The sequence below is a fragment of the Rhinolophus sinicus genome, chromosome 3, assembly GCF_057876585.1.
Source record: "Rhinolophus sinicus isolate RSI-liver-muscle chromosome 3, RSI-T2T, whole genome shotgun sequence".
Classification (NCBI taxonomy): Eukaryota; Metazoa; Chordata; class Mammalia; order Chiroptera; family Rhinolophidae; genus Rhinolophus; species Rhinolophus sinicus.
In genome coordinates, this window is record NC_142503.1 from 160121764 (window position 1) to 160136284 (window position 14521).

General features: G+C 31.8%; 1 protein-coding gene across 1 annotated transcript in view; it reads right to left on the bottom strand.

The window, feature by feature from the left end:
- SOS2 (SOS Ras/Rho guanine nucleotide exchange factor 2) overlaps positions 1-14521 on the bottom strand; it is an 81731-nt gene that overhangs the window by 18471 nt on the left and 48739 nt on the right. Inside the window, exons 10-16 of the mRNA XM_019725650.3 lie at positions 13598-14253; positions 13135-13216; positions 11455-11577; positions 5879-5982; positions 4016-4238; positions 1095-1214; positions 770-932 (exon numbers count right to left, since the gene is read on the bottom strand). Coding sequence (XP_019581209.1) covers positions 770-932; positions 1095-1214; positions 4016-4238; positions 5879-5982; positions 11455-11577; positions 13135-13216; positions 13598-14253 — 1471 coding nt within the window. The remainder of the gene's footprint in view (positions 1-769; positions 933-1094; positions 1215-4015; positions 4239-5878; positions 5983-11454; positions 11578-13134; positions 13217-13597; positions 14254-14521) is intronic.

Below are 14521 nucleotides of genomic sequence, written 5' to 3' on the forward strand. Positions count from 1 at the left end.
ATACTCTGACCCTGGTATTCCACTCTAGAAATTTATTCTAGGAAAATAATCAAATTCTTACAAAGATTTCTGTGTATAGATGTTCCATGTTAAATTATTCATCACAGAAAAAATCAGAAATAACTTAATTGTCCCACAATAGAGTGTGACATAAATTATGGTTTGTACATGGGATAGAAAACCACACAGCCATTAAAAATTTATTTTTGAAAATAAACTAGTAAAACAATGTTTATGATTAAAAAGGTACAGGCCAAAAAAAAAACCTATGTACAATGTGATCTCAATTTTATTATTAAAAATATATATATGGATTATCCTTCTACACTTTCTGTATCTTCTGAACTTTCTATAATAAACACTAAACATATACTATGTTATAATTTTAAAAAATTTAATTTTTAGAAAGGGTTCTCTCCTTGTTACTCTTTCTTTGACTATATACTAAAGGTAATTAAAGTAATTTTTATACTTATATTTAAAATCCTTTGTCATTTATTTGAAACTGTCAATCAGTATGCCATTGAAAAAATCCACCTGGAACTTCATTATATTTTAGGTAAGTATATTAAACAAAGTCACAAGTCCCATATTCTTCTATGAAGCCTAGGCTTACTAGTGTATACTGAGATATTCTCTAATATCTTGATATCACTGCATTTAAGGAAATAAGATGGATTCACTCAGAAAGATTGGTGGTAGAAGGAATCTTTTTACATTAATGTTATCCCCCCCACAAAATGATGAAATATTTAAGCCTAAAACTTACCTCAAAGGTGTGGTCTAGTCTGTATACTGACACTGAATTTACTGCACTGACTATCTCCAGGACACCATTGAAATTATTTAAATCTTGAAAAACTTGCAGAATTTCTATAATTCTACTTAGTACTGCCACCCGTTCGTCAAAATTTTCTGCTTCCACAATGCACCTACCAAAAAAAGAAAAAAGAAAAAGAAATTCATGGCTTAGAAAGCAATTTCCTCACCTCATGTATAAAAAAAACAAAAACATATTCAGCCAGGATTTTACCTTATATATATAACTTAATATTATGATTATTAAGAATAAGACAGAGTAAGTAAAAACTTACTTTTCAAACCAGAGCGTAAGATTTGTGGTGTGGCGAATCATTTTTAATAAATTGGGAGAATTTATTTCTTTATCTTCTTTCGTCCATACACTCCCTACAAGTTCAGAAGGTTGAACTTTCCTGTGGAACCAAAAATATCAATGCAACTTAACCTTTAAAGGATTAGTATCGAAATTATTTAAAGATCTCCTAAAACTTACAAATAAAGACAATTAACCCAAAAGATAAATGGACAAACATAAGAGGCAATTCACAAAGCAACAGACCAAACTAGCTACAAATATTAAAAAATACTTTATCTTTTACTAACAGAAAAGAATATTAAAATACAATGAAATCCCAGTTTATGCCTATCAGCTTAACAAGAGTCTGATACTAAATGGGTAAAAATGTGAAAAAACAATAAATCTCCAACACTGATGTGCAAGTAAAAATTGATACAACCACTTTGTAAAGCAATCTGTCAAAATCTCACAATACCGAAGATACACATAGTAGATCACCCAGCAATTCTATTCCTAGATATATGCTCTAAATATTAACAGGTTATAAGAAAACAATTATAGGAATGTTCAATGAAGCATCTCACACAACCTTGAGACTTATCGTCAAGAAACTGGATAAATTATGGAGTACTCATACAATTCAATACTATACAGCAATTAAAATAAGCAAACTAGAGCCATACTCATCAACTTGAACAAATGCCAGAAACAATTTAAGTAAAAAACAAATTGCAGAATGATACATAAGTATAACCAGTTTTAAAATGTACAAAACAATTCTATATATTGTTTACGAATGTTTACATGTGTATAAATTATAAAGATATACATAGGAATAGTAAACACCAAATACAGGGTAGTGGTTATTCCTTGGGAGAAAAAAAGAAATAGGATTGGGGAAATATATGCAAAGGATTTCAATTTTATTTGTAATACTTTTGTTGTTCATGAGCCCTCATTATATTATTTTCCAAATTTTTTGAAATACTTGAAATATTTAATAAAAAAGTAAAAAAAGAGCCAATTAAATCATTGTATACAGTGAGTCAGGATTAGATGATTTAAAAGATTGACCGGGGCATTGCCATCCTACATACTTGGCTATTAATTTTTTTAAAAAATGTTTTTAATCAGTGAACTTGAGTTCAAAACAGTTTTTGAAATTAGTTTTCTTAAATTGGTCCTATTATTTCACCAAAAGTTTGCAGTGCCAATGTTTTATGTATGTTACCCGTCTTCCATATATATATATATCACTTATTCTATGTTCTGAAAGCAGATCCACATAAAGCTAAGTCCTTTTTTTTTTCTGATGTCGATTCATATAACAGTCACTCTATAAAGAAAAACTTGATTCAGCATTATTTGCTTTGTTATCTCAAGTAACAAGTCCTTTCATTCCTACATATCACAAATCCCACAACATAAACAAAAACCACCTGAATTCCAAATTACTTAAAATATACAATGACATTCTGAGTCAGATGTTGACAACCTCCAACATGTGTGATAAATTCTGAAAAGCACAGCCAGGACAAACCAGAGGCCCAATTCTAAAGAAGGCAAAGTTTTATCTCTAGTGTCTTTCTACATTCTCCATTAATGCTAAACTTTATATAGTCTTACTTTTCTCTGTGTAATCTCTGTTAAAAAAAAGAAAAAAGTCTGCTAACCAGGATAACTACTTAAAGGTATTTGTATTTTAAAAGGGGTTCCTCAGTACAGAAAAGATTTTGATGGAATGACAGTGGTGGGTGGTTATTTTTTGATGGGGGTGGGTTTGGGGGGGTAGCATTATCAGCAAGGCTTATGTCCTTCACAGGACCCTGGGTTTTAAATGAAAAACAAAAGCTTAAATTAGAAGGGAGGAAAGGACCAAAAGGGGCTAATGCACTGACAAAAAATAGTGGTTTAAAAAAAAATGATAGAGAAAGAAGTTGACAAAGTAAGCTGAAAGGAGAGAAGATTGGTTAGGAAGGAATGAGATGCCTGAGTTAGTAATTTTGGAATTAGAATGATTTGGGGTGATGACAAGACTCAGAATATGACCTGATTTGGAGGTCTGATTTGCAGTAGACTATGACACTGGAAGTGATGAAACCATGAAACTAAAATGTTAGGCTGTGAATGGGTGATCTGTGTGGATATAAGGTGATGGCAGGAATGTTTTACATATAAAGACAGATGATGGCATACTGATTAAAATAAATAGCCAAGCACATGTCTAGTGATCCTTATAAATATAAGACCTTATAAATGAAAAAAAAAAAGATTCAGAAGTTTTAAGCATGGTTCATCATCACATTACTTCAGAAATAACTTTCCTTTAAAGTTAATGTTGACTTCAAAGAGCTGAAGTATTTGAGGCTTCTTAAAAGAAGTTAAGAAATCTTTATTCCTCTAAGAACTTTGTTATTCATTTACCTAACCTAACCTAACCTAACCTAACCCAGTAAAGCCCCCAAATAAAATTTTGATCATGAAGAATCTTAAAAAAAAAAAAAAAGAAGAAGAAAGCTTGTTTCATTCAATATTCTATTTACTTGGCTGCCACGAGCCTAGCATCCATACTGACTGACTTAGCTGAAAGAACTCAATAAAGAAATCTGAGAAAAGTATTAGGAGTAAGAACTCGGTGACTGCATTGAAAGTGGTTGCTCCATTTAGTCTTCTCTCTGCCACTGCTTTTATAAAGGATTACTAGTACCAAATTTATGCCTAAATAGCAGTATGTTTTAAGACTTTTACCTGCAGAACAGACTGCAGTTTAAAAGTGTGCTATGAACTTTCCAACACGTCCCACAGAATAGATGAGCTATTTTTAAGTACGCATGAATAATTTGCTAAATGTTCTGAAAAGAGAGGTTATATTCAAGGTTCTTGAAAACAGAGCATCAAATTAAAGTTAATTTCTACCTGTAGAGATCAGATTCCAAAAGTGTCAGCTGACGTGCAATTTCTATTGGATGAAGTGTCATGAGATCAAATGTTTCAAATTGTCCTGGTCTGCTGATATGCCATTCAATTGGCGGAGGTGGACTTTCAAAGGTAATATTATGGCTTATTCCATTTGCCTGAGCTTGTTTCTTCCTCTTAATGATCTTAGCAATTGACTCTACCCATTTCTTCATGGCTTTTCCTAGAAAAAACAAACAAAAATGCCTTGTATTTGAAAGACATAACTGCAAAACTTCATACAATCTTTAACCATCAACCAGCTTCAACAACGATCAACTCAACAGCATCTTTTTTGTTTCATCTAACCCCACTTATGCCCTCCCTTCAATCCCTTTGTTTTTTCAAAACATCTAAAACATATCGTTTTGTTCACATTTAAGTATGTATCTAAAAGTTAAAGACTTTAAAAAATAACAATAATCATTATCACACATAAAAAAATGACAATAACCTCTTAATACCATCAAATATGTAGTTAGTGCTGAATCTCCCTGATTGTCTCATAAATGTTTTCTTATAGTTTGAAATAGGATTTGAATAAGATCTACATATTGTGCTTAGTCAATATGTCTCGTCTCCCTCAAACTACGGGTCTCCTGCTTTATCTCTCATTTTGCTTGCAATGTATTTTTTGAAACTGAATCATTTGCTCTATGGTGTTACCCAAGTCTGAATCTTGCCAACTGCATCCCTGTGGTGACATTGCTATGTTTCGCTGTTCCTGTATCTTCTGTAAATCAGACACAGAGCCTTGATTTGATTCAGGATCAATTTTTTGACATGAATACTTGCAAGAATATTTCCAACAAGAGGCATATAATAGCCAGTTACTTCTCTTTTTCTGATGTTACTAGTTGAGAAACTGTAATATTATATCACTCTTTCTTCACTTAGTTGAATACTTCTATACCAACAAACGTTCACACATCAATTATTTGGTTATCCTGAGGTATAATGTGTATTAGAAAGGCCTTTAGACATTAACATGATGATTTACTTGCTTTATTAGAATATGTCTATGTATTTTAGAAGTTTCTTAGATCACATATAATCTAATGTCCTTAATAAAAACATTATTTAAAAATTGGTACTATAAACAATTTTAAGGCACACATGAAAAAAAAGTACCTTAAACATCTCAAAATTGAAACAAATGAATCACATTCTCTATTTTAAGTAAAATTCTCCTTAAAGAAAAAATTGGAGCTGAAATACGCTAGGTTTAGTTATGGTATTCTTAATTAATGCCTTATAACAGTAGATAAAACACAAATGTTCTTGATTCATTAATATACATTTGATAACATAAACATTTGTTTAAATATTCATGGCCTAGAGTTTCATTTCATGGGTTGTGTTCTGAAACTTCAGGTAGGGAACTCCTATCTTTTAGGTGCCAAAAATACACCAAAAACTTTTCCAGGGGAAGTAAACATTATTTAAAAAGTGGTTAGTCATTCAAAACTAAAGAATAAGATTAAGGAGAAAAAGAAAACAGGTAAAATTATATAAATGTTTAATTAGTTAAAGGAATGGCAACCTTGACATGAGACAAAATTAAATGACTTCAATTTACTAAAGAGAACTTTTGACTTGTTTGTAAGAAAGATTTTCCTTAAAAAACTTGAAAAGGCAAGTTTCTAGGACTTCAGGTGGCTCTAAATATATGTGAGCTCCTTAGAGTCTAAAAAAATCATTCCAAATGTTGTTCAAGCTTTTTAAAAATGAAAAATAGTTTAGCTTCTTAAATTAAAAGTCACACAAATTTAAAAATAAACTCATGTGCGACATAAAGTTCAATCAAACCTTTAAATAATATACCTCTTACACTTGAAATGAAGGATTCTAGTCTTTCAAGCAACTCCAAATCTCTTTCAAAGTCATAAAAATGGTGTTCAACCCAGTGCCGAAACACATTTAGGATTCTATAAAATGGAAAAAAAACACATTTTAGTGAAATTCAAGCATTCAATTACACTTCTGTTACTTCTCTAATGCTATGGTGATAGCTTTATATGTAAAGGCCATTGTAATATGCAAAGAGACTATAATTTGCATTTAATTAATATCGTAAATATAAATTACGATATTATTTAAATACAAATTATTTAAGACAGTATATCTCCAGATTGCTTATTTAAAAATTATACTTTAAAAAAATATTTATAAGCATAAAAATTGTGGTTCCTACACTTAATTACTCATTTATGTTCAGGAAAGTACCTTTCCTTTATTCATATATATCAAAATTCATATTCTATACTGTATAAAAGCTATTTTTACGAGCTTATATTAAAAAAGATTTCTTTTAAGATCTAAATTTTTATATATTTTTCACATAAGATGGAAAACCAACTAAGATTTGGTGTATTTGATTCTAAATCCAAGTGCTACCATCAAATTTTTATGTAATTTACAGGTATGTCCATATTCTTATTTTAGTTCAAAAGACACAAATATTTCTGACAGACAGGTATTCTGTTTTGCAGTACCACAAAAATATTACTTATAACCATGCAGGTACAGATTTAATCAATCTATACAAATATAACATTCCATTCCCCACTCTTATACTGTGAATTAAATAGATTAGCATTTTTTTCTTTCATTATTTCAAAGAGTGACTCCTTCTAGGTTAGCTTTCATTCCCCCTACTTGACAGACAATAGTTTTTCTCCCAGACTAAGAAAATTCTTTAAATCTCTATAATGCTATCTGTATTAAAACCACCTAAGTCACATGTGCCTGGTTAGCTCAGTGGCTTAGAAAATATTTCAAGAGATCACAAAACTGTTAGCTTCTAGTTTACACAAGGTAAATCCAAATAACTGCTTCCGTTTCCCCTCCTTCCTAGTTTCTACAGCATACAACGTAATCTAAAAATTATCATGTAAGAGAAAAAAAATCTCATAATTAGATTTTATCAAAATTAAAAACTTCTGCTCATCAAAAAACATTATTAAGAAAAGTAATAGGCCACAGATTGGGAGAAGACATTTGCAAAACATTTGTCTGACAAAAGAGAGACATCCAATCCTGCTAAATACAACTCAATAATAAAAAGATAAACAACTCAGAAAATAGTTCCCAACATCATTAATAATCAGAAAAATACAAATTGAAACCACAAAAAGGTACCAATATACCCCCCACCAGTGTGGCTAAGGTATAAAGGCTGACATCGTTACATGATGATGAGGATATGGAGCAACTGGAACTCACATACATTGCTGGTGAGAGTGTATTACAGTACAATTACTTTGGGAAAAGATTTGGCAGTTTCTTTTAAAATTAAACATACACCTACCTTACGACCCTGACATTCCACTTTGAGTTACTTACCCAAGGTACTACATGAAAAAATATATTCACAAAAATCTCGTAAAATAAAGTTCGTAGCAGCTTTATTCATAAGAATCAGAAACTGAAAAGAACCCAGGTGTCCTTCAGTGGAAAAATTAATAAACAAACTGCAGTATATTCATATACCTGAATACTATCTCAGTAATAAAAATAGAACCAATTACTGATACAAGCAACAACATGCTTAAAAGCATGTTCAGTGAAAGAAGTCAGTCACAAAAGAGTATGTAAGAATCCATTTGTATGAAATTCTAAAACAGGTAAAATTAACCTATGTAGGAAGATGAATACTGCTTTAGACAATGAGATAAAAAATGATTAGAATGGGAATGAGGGAACCTTCTCAACAATAACATTTTATATCTTGAAAGAAGTTTGGATCACAGAGATGTATGTTAAAATTTACCCAAAGTACACACATTTTACAACAAAAGAACAATACACAAATACTGTTAATGATATACAAATTGAATATTTAAGGAGAAGTGTACTTTGAAATACATCCCTCAAATTAGATGATTAATGGACCAATAGAAGAATGATAAATGAATAATGTGACAAAGTAAGTCTAGCAAAATGTTAGCAGTAGATCCAGGTGGTGAATTTACGAGTGTTCATTATAAAATTCTTTCAACTTTGCTTTACATTAAAATTTTGTAATACAATGTTGAAAAAAGTTACTATCATTATAAAATTCATAGTAGTCCCCCCTTATACACAGAGGAAACAATCCAAGAACCCCCAATGGATGCCTAAAACTCTGGATAGAACCAAAGCCTACATACACTATGTTTTTTCCTATATATACCTGATAAAGTTTAATTTATAAATTAGGCAATTTCACAGACGGAAGATTTGTCCTTAACCATAGTTAGCAAACTCAGCATACAATATTTTTTCTTTTCTTATTAAGTCAAGAACTTTTACCTTTTCACTTAAAGGAAGCACTTTACATTTTCTCTTTGGCGTATCCAAACTGCCAGCATCACTACTCTTGTGCTTTATTAAGTAAAATAAGGGGTACTTGAACACAAGCACTACAATATTAGACACTCGAATTGATAATTGAGACAGCTAATAAGTGACTAATAGGCAGATACAGTATACAGTGTGGATATACTGGATAAAGTGATGATTCACGTTCCAGGTGGGATGGAGCAGGACAGCGTGAGATTTCATCACGTTACTCAGAATAGTTTGCAATTTAAAACTCATGAATTGTTCATTTCTGGAATTTTCCACTTAATAGTTTCAGACCATGGTTGACTACAGGTAACTGAAACCACTGAGTGTGAAACCATGAATAAGGGTAGACTACTGCATCATTGCTAAAAATCCTTCAGTGCTTACAGGACAAGGTTAACAACTTGGTTTAGATTTCAAGACCACCTTACCACCTCTTTCCATATAGTTAATCTCATCTACAATGCCTTGCATTACAATGTCTTCATTCCTTGTAAGTCGATTGTCTTACCGATTTCCTCTGGGTACCATTCTCATTTCTGCCTTCTTGCCTTTGTTCATACTATTTCCCATAACCTTGAATACCTATAATCACCATTCTGCCTATCTAAGTCCTACATCATTTAGAGATAATCTCAGATTTTATCTCTTTCAAGATGCCTTCCCTAATTACTCCACCATTATCTTAGCTATTCCTGAAATTTCATAGGGATGTATTTTTCTAAACCACTTAAACACAAGTAGAATAATGCAGAACTATTTCATGTATCCTTTTCCCCCAACAAAATCATAATATCGTGGTGGCAAAGACGATATTCTATGTTATTTCTCTACTCATCATAGTTATAAGCACAAGGCTGAGAACAGAAAATGCTTAGAAATAAATACTTAACATACATGGCTAATCATTATGTTGTATACCTGAAACTAGTATAATATTGTATGTTAACTGCAATTGAAAAATTTTAAAAATTATAAAAATAAATGCGGTTATGATGACTAAAAAAAAAAAAAGACTACATATGACTGAGCATCTAAGATTATATTCTGCCCCTATATAGCAATCTCATGTTGTACCTTATGTCAAGGGGCTTAATTTGAGCGTGCATTATTAGTACAATTGCATCATAGCTAGTAGAAAAAAATTAACTGTTTCTTTATTGCTGATAGGTAATCTTATTTTCTTATATAACTAATAACACATTAAAAGTGTTGGCTGAGAGACATATAAAATGCATTTATTTGTGGCAATTATTCTGGAAAATAATATACTCAGTTCCAAAGTTGCAATTTATTGGTCAACAGTAATCAAGGAACCGTAACATTTACAGAGAAAAAACTTTTTACATCATATTCAATTAATAAGATATGCCAGTTTTCCCATGGAAAGGGATAGTAATACTTTGGTTTTCGCTTGGACTATAAAGAAGGCTAATCAAAGAAGCTTTCAATTTTTAATGTTCAGTGGTAAAAAAACAACACAGATTTAGGAAGTCAGACAGATATGAGTTTGAATCCTGTCCTGCCACTTTATATGACCTATCTCAAGCTACTTTACCCTGCTAAGTTTCATTTTCTTCTTACATAAAGTAGAAATAATAATTGTGTTGTGAGGATAAGATTAAAAAAATAAAGCATTTAGGCACACAGTAAGTACCTAACAACTGGCAGCTGCTATTATCAAATACATTTTTAGAAATTACTGAAATTATTTTTTTAGATAAAGTAACGAATGCTGATTCATTCTGTGGGAGAAGAGCTTCAACTTCCATACAAGGTGTGATCAAACAATACGGTGAATGGTTAAATAGAAAAAATGTATTACAGTAAAAGACACATTGCCATTAATCCCCCTCAAAATACTCCCCCTCGCTTCAAACACACTTATGTCATTGTTTTTGCCACTTTCTGAAGCAGTTCCGGAAGTCCTCTTTCATGAGTGTTTTCAGTTGTGCTGTCATGGCTGCCTCGATGTCCTGAATCATTTTGACTTTGGGGAAGAGGCAGAAGTCCCACGGTGCCAGATCTGGTGAATAAGGTGGACGACGACACACTGTAATGTTTTTATTTGACAGAAATTGCCGTACCAGAAGTGATGTGTGACACAGAGGGTTGGCATGATGGAGGACGATTTACGGCACACTTTAAAACACACCTTCTCTCAATCACAGCTCACACGCAACTGACTACACCAAACAAGTTGAAACTTGTCACATACTGTTACTAAGGTTCGACGCACCAATAGGGTTCCCGTATTGAAGATCCCTGCCTTTCCATTGGATGGCACTCAGCAACAGCATTCACCGTATTTTGTGATCACAACAGAAAGGCTCTGTGTCACACATCATTTCTGGTACGGCAATTTCTGTCAAATAAAAACATTACGGTGTGTCCTCATCCATCTTATTCACCTGATCTGGCACCCTACAACTTCTAGCTCTTTCCCAAAGTCAAAATGCCCATGAAAGGTAAATGTTTTAATTCAATTCAGGACATTGAGGCAGCCATGACAGCGCTACTAAAGACACTCATGAAAGAGGATTTCCAGAACTGCTTCAGAAAGTGGCAAGAATGATGGGATAAGTGTGTTCGAAGCGAGGGGGAGTATTTTGAGGGGGATTAATGGCAATGTGTCTTTTACTGTAATAAATCTTTTTATTTAAACATTCACCTTATTTTTCTATCATACTTTGTAAATATTATAAGCTGTAAAAAAGCCCCAAATTACTAGGTGATCACAAAGAGACATGAAGGAAAAAGGGGGGGGGGGAGTTGACATTAGACAAACTCATATGCACTTTTATAATTTTTACTTAATAGGTATCCTGGATTGTAAGCATAATGTATCACATGATAAGAGATATGTCATGCAAATAACACATTATATTTTAATAATTAAAATACTTCAGGGTATTCAAAAGTAGCTTCACATAAAGAACTTTGGAAGTTTAACTTAACTGCTATGAGGTTAACAATAATACCTATACCTAAATTAAGAGGTAAGAACTTTTGTGCTAACTAAATATTGAAAATTGAATGGCACATAAAAAAATATAATATTCAAGTCAAACCTAAGTTGCACTGGTTGGACATATTCCTTGCGAAACCTTTTAAGGTCTGTACTAATTGGCTGCTCGCCTTTCTCTACTGCCAATTTATCTGCTTCAGTAGGTTCTGGCTCTGGAATTTCAAATCTAAGAAGAAAAGCAAAATAAGAGAAAATTTTCATTGTTCACACATAAGCAAAAAAGATTTCAAATACAGCAGGAAAAATATTTTAACTAAGCAACCTTCTTTCCTACTAGTTATATGAAATTACAATTACTGATAAACTTCCCTTACAGCATTATGTACTATAAAAACATGCCCTTTGGATATACAGCACTAAGGTTTTATATATTAACTTTTATCAAAAAAGTTCAATAACCAGCACTTATCGACATAAAAAAGGTCAATGGAAAAGATTCTTTAAGGAATTTAACCTCTTTAAAGAACATAACAGAGATGGCTTATCTAATAATCTATCCTTAATATTAAAAATAAATACATCTAGACATAAACTTCCTTAAATAAATGAATATAAATGCAAAGAGAAAGCCCAAACTCAACTTGAAACAACATTTTAAAACATACTTAAGTGGATAACAGAAAAATAAAGTTAAAAAAACACACAAAACTTTGCCCAACCATAGGAAATATAGCTAAAATATAAGTCTAACATGTGCTTTTTTTATTTTGGACAAGGAAATACAACTGAGCAAATCTTCACAGCTCATTACACTGACTCAGTCTGCTAAACTTAGTTTCATACAACAACATACTGATAGGGGTCAAGATAAAATTCTGGTATTAAGTTTTAAAATGTGAAACGAAAATTATTTTGGAGTCCATCCAGAGACTATATTTTAACCTATATAAAGCACAAAAGTGCCACTAATATACTCAGTAAAAGAGAAAAATTCAATCTAAAACTTACTTTTTAAAATTAATGATAATAAAGAAACTGTTCCTTTTTTGGATCTAATAATAATGTGATTGTAAGAAGAGTAAGTACTTATCTTTTAGAAACACAAACGAAAATATTTATAGGTCAAATACACTGTCTAGGATTTACTTCAAAATACAGTTGTCCCTTGGTATCCATAGGGGATTGGTTCCAGGACCCCAATGGATACCAAAATCCACCAATGCTGGAGTCCCTTAGTCAGATCTCCACATCCTTGCATATGGCTACAAATAAGGATAAGGAATCCTCGGATAAAGAAGGCCAATGTAATCCTGGGGTTAGGATTTGGAAGTTGGTAGGGAAACAGATGACACGAGTTGATAATTACTGAATTTGAATGAATGATAAATGGGGTTATTATATTTTTCTATTTACTCTTATATGTGTTTTGAAATTTTCCATAATAAACAGTTTGTTTTAAAAGTGAAAAGTAAAACAGCCTCTTTTAAGGAAGCATTGCTTTATTGTACAGAAAATATTTCATTAAGATACATAGTTTTTTAATCCTCTAAAATTGGGTCTTCCTGATTACTACTATAAATATTGCTAAGACCTGAAAACACCTCTGTTATAAACAGGGATTTCATTAAGCACGTTGTTTAAAGAGAACAGAAATACTGCTAATTTAATGCCAAATAAATTATGTTCAAAAACTACTTGAATACATACTAGGTACCCAGTACTCTACAAGTTAAAAATAGGTAACTTTTTACAAAGTGTTAAGTGAAATAAATATTTTTCTTACCGTTCAATCAGTAAGCTTAGCAATTCCTGTGGTTTACAAAATGAACGATATGTAGTAAGAAAAGTACGAACAAAATTGGGATCTGAAAAGGTAGAGCATAAAACAGGTTGCATGTTCAATTTATTCAGCATATTTTGGAGGCCTTACTTCCTTTTTCGCTTTATTCTGGCTCTTCCCACTGTGGCTCTTCCTGCCAACCATGGTATTTCTTGAGAAATGAGGATTGTTTTCAAATTCAAGATTCATGAATATACAATTTTTATAAATATTTAGTAATTAATGAAGTTAACAATATTGTATTTTAGAGATGTTTAATTAGTTATTTATTCCTTTCGATTTTGCAGTATTCTTTTTATATTTTAGAAACAATCCATTATATGCAGGCCTCAAGCATTTTTGAACATTCTTGAAAAGCTTTTAGATCCTTGGCCCTAGATAATCACTTGTAACGAGTTTCACATACCTGCATACATATGATATGTTAACCTTTCAATTAATTTCACCACAGTTCCTCCTTTAATGATGGGGATTCCACTTCTACTTTGCAAGTTGTCTTCAAAAACAATGTTTTCCTCAGAGTCTTTTACCACAAAACGATATACTTCAGGACTTGGTAATCTCAGTGGTTGCTCATTTTCTTCTTTCAATAATACTGAATCTAGCATTCGATCTAGAGTACTACGATAATGAAGAGAAATAAGTGCTGCCATCCAATTATTTTTCTCTTCAGCAGACTTAGCAGCAAATATTATGCTGTTTTCATCTTTTGATACTAATTCAAAAGCATGTTTGTACTCACAAGTATCTTCTTTATCAAATATTTGTATTTTTCTCATGACAAATTTTTCTTTTAATCTGTATTCGGCACTACTGTAACCTGGAAGGCGAGACTGGCTATGGTTGGGTTTGCAGCTAATCATTAAACCATCAAAGAGAAAAATATGCCGTTCATGTTTAGCACCAATTCTTGTCAAAGGACCTTCCATAATAAATTCATTACAACATTGTCCAATATCTTTGCCTTCCCATCCATCTATGTTTTTCTGAATTTCATTCATTTTTTTAATAGCCAGGTGCTTGCTTCTTAATTGGCGATTATAAAAAGGGCAAACAGAATCCCTGAAAAAAATACCAAGACAATTTTAGCTTTTCAATGGCTAGGTAACCCTAATTGCTTTAAGTGTAAGCTACCTCAAATCAAGTGACAAAAATATTAAATGACCAAACACTAGATTTTGCACACAGCATTTACTTCCTTCTAATAACTTTACCACTAAATGACACATGCTTCAATTTCATTATTGTGAAAGAGAAGCACTAGAGACTCTATATTTCATTCCTTTTACCACAAAAATTAAAATTATAAATAATCCTATATTTTTATATA